At 36.1% G+C, this 7500-nt stretch overlaps 1 protein-coding gene across 2 annotated transcripts in view; it reads left to right on the plus strand.

The window, feature by feature from the left end:
- Nucleotides 1-7500, plus strand: part of LOC113821126 (CAP-Gly domain-containing linker protein 1) — a gene marked incomplete in the record, with an annotated part of 289710 nt that overhangs the window by 256168 nt on the left and 26042 nt on the right. The window contains 11 exon segments of one of the 2 annotated variants that reach the window (XM_070136378.1): nt 68-208; nt 460-624; nt 2543-2563; nt 3922-4086; nt 4239-4581; nt 4742-4860; nt 5081-5221; nt 5424-5570; nt 5792-6304; nt 6598-6729; nt 6956-7072. In XM_070136378.1, the coding sequence (XP_069992479.1) occupies nt 68-208; nt 460-624; nt 2543-2563; nt 3922-4086; nt 4239-4581; nt 4742-4860; nt 5081-5221; nt 5424-5570; nt 5792-6304; nt 6598-6729; nt 6956-7072 (2004 nt within the window). 2 annotated transcript variants of the gene reach the window in all.

Raw genomic sequence — 7500 nt, forward strand, 5'->3', positions numbered from 1 at the left:
ATGAAAGAAAAAACACAGAAAGAATGAAATTAGAATAGAAATATTTACTGTATAATGCAATTAACAGGAAGCGCTAGCAGAAAAAACCCAACATGTTGATCAGCTGATGAGAGAGCGTGATCTGGAGAGGGCGGAGGTAGCACGGATGGCTGCCCAGGCAGATGAGGCTACCAGAGCAGCTCAGGACATGCGGATGCAACTTGATCAGGTGAGCTTTTTACTTATTATTCTTTATTGTCTTCTGCGAGTGTCTTACTGTCAAATACCACAGATTATACCCCTTTTAGGTTTTATTGATGACTTGCACATTTCCTTTTCTTATTTTTAGATATCTACAAAATCACAATGCCTGCTATTGAATTCCACTAAAATCTTTACCACAACTGCTTACCACCACTTACTTTCACACCACACTCTTCTCTCTCTGGAACATCATTTCTCTTTTATTATTTACCAAAGCTACAAGTGGAGTCGGAGGAGCGCCTGCATGACCTGGGTGAACGGGTGCGGCTACTAGAGAAAGAGCGGGAAGACATTCTCACCAAATTGGAGGACAAGCAGAGAGAGGTAGATGATCTGGCCTTCCGTCTGGAGGAAGAGTCCATCACCAAGGCCGATCTTGAGGTGAGGGTTGTCTGTGTGAGGGTTTGTGTGAGGATGTGGTGGGAAATGTATTGTATAGAGTTTTATTGTGTTTTTTGTCTCTTCATTCTGGTGGGAGTCTACTTATTTTAGCTCCTTTTTTTCTTTTCCTTTCTTTACAGAGATATGTGTGTGTGTGTGTGTGTGTGTGTGTGTGTGTGTGTGTGTGTGTGTGTGTGTGTGTGTGTGTGTGTGTGTGTGTGTGTGTGTGTGTGTGTGTGCGCATGTGTGTGGGTGTGTGTGGGTGTGCACATGGCAGGGATGGAATTCAACAGAAATTTGTCTGCGAAACGGAAACAAAAGATGACCAAGAGATGGTGATGTCACTACATAATTTTTGTCTGAAGGCTGTATTTTTATTAATTTGCATGACTACAGATGTTTACAACAATATTGTAATATTTTCCCATGTTCAAAGAAATCAAACATGAAAAATTGTTGAACCCATCCTGGTGTGAAGTGATTTGATGTGGCAGGCCAAATGTCATTGCAGTGGAAATTTCATCTGATGTCACTTCAGCTTGTCTTCTAGCTGGGCATAATCAAAGATAGAGCCACAGTCCCATAGAGTGACTTTACACCTTCAGCCTTACAACACACTCACTATGAATAGTCATATAGATAAATCAAGTTTACAGGTTCAATGTCTTATTTTCTTAAGTTACATCTCTAATACATTTTCTATAAAGAGATGTGGGTGCATTTTATGTTGTTGCATGTTACATTATTGGCTTGGTAATGTACTTACTGTATATTGTTTTATACAGTACAATAAATAAGAAAGTACCGCAGGGAATCTTATAATCGCCAGACTCTAATCGTATGCATTGTAACTCTAATTTAATTTTCAACAAATTGTATGGTCCAATTTTATTATTTATATCCGTTTTCTTTATCATCTTATGTATAGAGAATGGCAGAAATGCTGCTACGGAAAAGTGGTCAGCCCTAGCGGGTGTTCGTGGATGTGCATGTGTGCGTGCAAGCGTGTGTGCGTGCATGCGTGTGTGCGTGCATGCATGTATGCGTGCATGCATGTGTGCGTGCATGCGTACATGTGTGTGTGTGTGTGCATGCGTGTGTGTGTGTGTGTATGTGTGTGTGCTTATGTGTGTGTGTGTGTGTGTATGTGTGTGTGTGTGTGTGCGTGTGTGTGTGTGTGTCTGTGTGTGTCACTGTCTGTGTTTGTCTGATTGATTGTATGTTTGTCCATGTATATTTTTTTCTTTCTTTCTATTTCTTTACTTGCATGACATCCCATTTGTTTGCTTTTCTTCTGTTATTCAATTCAATATTTTTTTCCTTTGTAGAAGAAAGAGAAATGGTCTTCATTTTATATTGTTTTTAGTTTTATTTCTTTATTTCACTATAAGCATGTCATAAAAGTGCATGGGTTTTTAAGGTGAAAGTTTAACATAAAACACACAAAAGGCTCAGAAAAATATGCATTTTATTTTTTGGTAGTCTTTTTCTTTTTTTCTTTTTTTTAGTTGAAATAGAGATAACTGAAGAATTTGGCTTTTATTTTTGAATATCTTGAGAGTCCCTTATTATGCCATGGTTTCTAGATTTTTTTTACATTGATGAATAGTGTTTTAAATGTGCTGTAAATATAAGATTTTCTTTTGCCTTTGGCTTTAGCCATACGAGATTCCTTTTAACACACACTCACGTCTTGTGTGGAGGAAATGTGTTAGACTGCATAAGTAGAAAAGTGGAAAGGCAGTTAATTGCCATTACTTCAGTTTACTTTATTCTGCAGGATATCAGAAATCCTTCAGTTTAGTATGCTGAAACAATATATATATATATTTTTTTTCTTTACGCACTTCTTCAATCTTCTTTGAATTTTGTTTTGATAACTGATATATTGCATTTGCACCCTTGGTTTTCCTTACAGAAATTGGAACGCCTGAAAGCAGTAAGTTGGTCGTTGTTAGTTTCTGCTGCCGATGATTTGGTAGATAGAAAGCTCTTTCTCTCTCCTGATTTTATTCTCTTGCTCTTGATTCTTGCCTGTTGAGAATCATTCATTTATTTATTGTGAATGAATTAGGTTGACCTCATCGGGTAGCAAATTTACGATTTGTGTTTTCCACGCTGTTATACGTCGTGCTTTGAATTTCCCAATTAGTCAGTATCTTTTAAGTTGCCTGTTCCATATGATTGCCTAGAATGTGAATAGTCCTATGTGAATTAGCAGATGTTTGGCTTCAGAGATACACAGTATTGATTATTGATGTCATTAATGTTATAACCATTTGATTTGGCAGTAATGCTAGGAATATTTATTTATTAATTTTTTTCTCTGCTATCTTCATATATGCTAAGACTAAACAATCTGAATTTGGCTGAGATAATTCTTTTTTAGTCGTATGGTGAATGTTTTTTATTTTTTCGATTTGTAAATTGTCTTCCAGTTTTGATCACTCATTATCTGAAACAGTGTTACTAGATTTAATTTTGATGATCATAATGTATAAATGTTATGACATAGTGTTTTAGAGTGCTTGATATTTTGTATTTTACTTGCATAACATTTTGATAATGCCAATTTTGCCACAGGTGAATGTTTAATGTTATAATTCAAGTCTGATTTTAACATTTGCGATTTTTGTAAATACATGCTGGATGAGCCTGATATTTTGGCAGTGATGTTGTTATTAATGATCCATTGATTGTGATTTTATAAAAAATAAGTGAAATGAATGTCAAAGCAGCTTGTGTGTTATGGACATTATGGTTTTATGAAAATTAATTGTATGATGTCTGATAGACATACATGTTATGTTTGTGGATAATGTACTTTTTATATGATATTCACTGAATATTAGAATATTTATTAGAAAGAAGATGTAAATAAAAAAAAAAAGTTTATAAATTAATCAAATACTGAGTATGCAAGGTCATTTATTATAATTTTGTTAGATGCTGTTTTAGATCATGGTTTTTATGGTATGTTTTTAAACATTTAGATTCCATATAGTGCAGTGAGGAAAGTGTTAACTGGTTAACTAAATTACTTTAAGCTACTATGAAGGGGAGTTTCCTCTCTGTATCCAAAGTGAGGTATATAGCTTTGTAGTATTTTATATTTCATAGATAAGGTAAAAGATGAGTCCTTGCCCTTTTCTTTATCTTTTTTTTTATATTTTTTTATTTAACGAGATGTGAAATTCTCTTAAGGTTTTGAATTAACATTGTAAAGATGTTATTGTTTTTTCTTTAGAGTGAATAATATCATTAGGGACAAGGTGCTTATTCTCTTACCAATTGCAGAGTCAGAGCACAACAGACGGAGAGTACATCAAAGAAATGAAGAAGGAGGTAGAAGAACTAAGAAAAAAACTCAAAGAACGGGGAACCATAGAAGCTAACAGGGCATTTGAGATGGAGGAATTGGAGATTAATCTGAGAGCTAGTGTGGAAGAACTTCAAGCTAAGGTATGTGTAACAAACTTATTCTGTCCAGCCCAGCTGAGATGGGGCTGAAAAAACTACATTTGTACCTGTACTCACTAAAGTAGCATTATGTTTATACATTATTATGTAACCATGTTGATATAGTACTTCATTTTCAACCTGCCTCATTTCAGGTGATGGACATGGAAAGGGAAAAGGAAGAACAAGATAAAGTCCTGTTGGAAAATATTGAGATGATAAAGTCCCTCAAGACGAGCAATGAGGCCTTGAAAAATGACATCAGTGAACGTGAGCAGAAGATCCAACTCCTGGAATCAAAGCAGGAGGAAGACGGTGCAAAATCAAGGGAGAAGTCAACAGAAATTGGCGAGAAGGATGCGAAGATTAGGGAGCTACAGCTTGAGGTTGAGAGGAAAGGGAAGGACTTTGAAGATGTGTCCCAGCAGGTGGAGGAGGTCCTACAGGACATCGTTAAGGAGAGACAAGAAAAAGACGTTCTTCGGAAGGAGATAGAGGGTAATTCCATTCTTTAGATTAGCTTCACATATATATAATTTCACTCTTTACATTGGTTTCATTCTTGCTGCTAAAATTTTTTGTGCCATCTTAGGTATATAATGTAGAAAAAAAAGAAGAATGAGGATATAATAACAATTCCTTTTTTCTAACCTTCCAGGACTCAAAACACAGCTCAGTTCAGGCTCAAGTGAGTCTTCAGGTCTTTTACTTGAACTTGACAAGGTGAAGGAAGAACTTGCGGCTGCCACTAGTCAACTTCAGGAAGTGAATAACAAAGTAAGTAATGTTCATTCATTGGGCCTGTGCTATAACTATTATTTGCAGCTCCTATTTTTGGAGGACTAGGAATCTGATGCAGTTTTATATTTGGAAAAAATGAAGAGGTTACATTGATACAATGGAAAGTGTCTCCTAGGAAGCATATGTGTGAGCTGTAAGGTTAAGATTTTTTCCTTCTTTCTTTCTTTCCCAATAATGATGGTCATGTCACATACAGATCAAAAATGTTGAAATGGAGAAGACCAAAGCTGAGGAAGAACTCAAGCAGGCTAGCGGTTCAGCTTCAGATATGTCAGTCCAGCTCAAGAATGTCACAGCTAAGCTGCAGGATACGGAAAAAGAACTATTGATTTTCAAGGTTAGTACTGTCCATGTGTTACTGTTCAGCACTGTAGATTCTGGTTCAGTATTGCTTATTGTTTTAGAATTGAACTGGATTTTGATTGGAGTTCATTGTTGTGTATGTTCTGTTTTCTAAGGCTCTGTATTACTCTTTGATTGAAATGAATATTCAGTATGCCAGTCATCTCTGGCTCCTCTCATATTCTTATTCCATCCAGGGGAGGCTTGAGAAAGCAGAAGTGTCCCTTAGAAGTGAGCAGGAAGGCAAGCTCTCCCAGACTGAATCAGTGGAGAAACAGTTGTCAGAGTTAAAGGAACAGCACTCACAGCAACTTCTTAATTATGAAGAACAGGTCAAAACATTGGTAAGTTAGGTTTTGTTTTTTATCTTTTAGTGATATCATATTCTGAGACTTCTAAGATATATTTATATATCTTGCTACAGATTGTTGGTTGATTTTTATTTAAGTGAAAAAAAAGCTATGTGGATGTAATGATAGCTTTTTATGAAAGCTGGCTTTGTAAGAACGTATATCTAATATGTGCATGGCACTTGATTTGTACATGACATTATCATTACTCACAGGAAGCCACATTAGCTGAAAAGACAATGGAGATCAGTGAGTTTGGCAGGCAGATCACGGCTGCAAGTTCCCATGTGAGTGCCCTGGAAGAGCAGAAGAAGCAGCTGGAGGAACAAGTCGCATCACATCTGGCCTCCTCGTCAGATTCCTCACAACAGCTGACCACCCTTAACAACCAACTGCGGGAGAAGGAAAAGCAATTGGAAACCATTCAGGAACAACTGCGTGAAAAGGAAGCGGCCCTCTCTCGGGAGGTGGAGACGAGGGAGAAAGAGAACCAGGCAGTACTCCAGCAGGCCAAAGAAGCTAAAGAGAAATCTGAGGCTGAGTTGCAGATGCTGAAGGAGAAGCTGAGTGAGATGGAGAAAGAAGCTGATGAAAGCAAGAGCCAAGTGGAGGCCCTAAAGAAACAACATAAGACAGAAATGGAGGAGTTGATGAAGCAGAAGGATTTGGAGATCTATGAGTCCCAAGAACAGTTGATGCTGAAAGAGGCTGAAGTTACAACATTAGAGGTGTGTATTGCTAAACTTTTTTTTTGTCTTGTGTCTTTACTGCTCTTTTCCAGCTTTTCTTATTCACACAGTTGCATACTCAAATGTGTACTCATGTGGACTCAAGCATATGCTTATAATGAATGTGCATATTTGCACTCCTACACATACACAGATGTGAATACAAACAAAGCCTCACTAATTATTTTTACATGATTACAAACAGCTGCACACCATAAACATTTCTAAAGTATAAAAAAAATTATTACTTCATTTTTGCTATTTACTGTTATTCCAACTTTATATCTCTTCAGGAGACACAGAAGAGTTTGGAGAATCAAGTGAAGGCCATGACCTGTGAATCAGCTGACAAACAGGGAAGCATGGAGAAGGCACTTGCTGATATGAGAACAGAGTTGGATAATCTAGTCAAGGAGAAAAATGAGGTAGGTCTCTTAATGTAATCCTTGCCAGGCAATTTGAGACACTTTGAAAGTCTGTTTATTATCATTATTATTATGTTTTTTTTTTACCTTTAAATTGTGATGAGAAAATTTCAAATCAAGCTGATGTAAGAGATGGATGAGATATAAAATGACAGACCAAAATGTTGAGGACAAATTAACTGAATGTATAGACAGATCAAGTAATAAAATCAACATTTTCCCCAAGATGGTTAGGAGGAAGATGGAATTAGAGGAACAAATATCAAGTCTGGAGAATGATAACTGCAAGCTACGAACAGAGCAGGAAGCGAACCTCTTGGCTGTGACCGAGAGGGATCAAAAGGTATGTGCACTTGTGCCAGGTATATCTATTGCATTATGACATAAGTTTTGCCATTTATGATAATTTTTTGTTTGTAAAAAATTTTACTACTATTATTATTATTATTATTTATTTTTTTTTTTTTTTGTACATGAGTGGTGCACATTATATGCTGACGTAGATAATTGTATGATTACATTCATGCATGTAGTTTATTACATTCTTGTAGATTTGCATACTCATTTGCTGCTCTTGTATGACTTGACATTCACTGCTTCTTGGGATTTTTTGATATACACTCTGTATATCTTAATTTTCTTATGCTGAATTAAAGATCTCTTATTTGTAAAGAAGTAATACCTTTATATTTAAAACAGATTTGATTTGATGATTTATTTTGTGTCAATTGGCTAAGGTAAATATGATTAAAGCTCATAAGTTATAGCTTG

The sequence above is a fragment of the Penaeus vannamei genome, chromosome 22 (assembly GCF_042767895.1).
Source record: "Penaeus vannamei isolate JL-2024 chromosome 22, ASM4276789v1, whole genome shotgun sequence".
Lineage (NCBI taxonomy): Eukaryota > Metazoa > Arthropoda > Malacostraca > Decapoda > Penaeidae > Penaeus > Penaeus vannamei.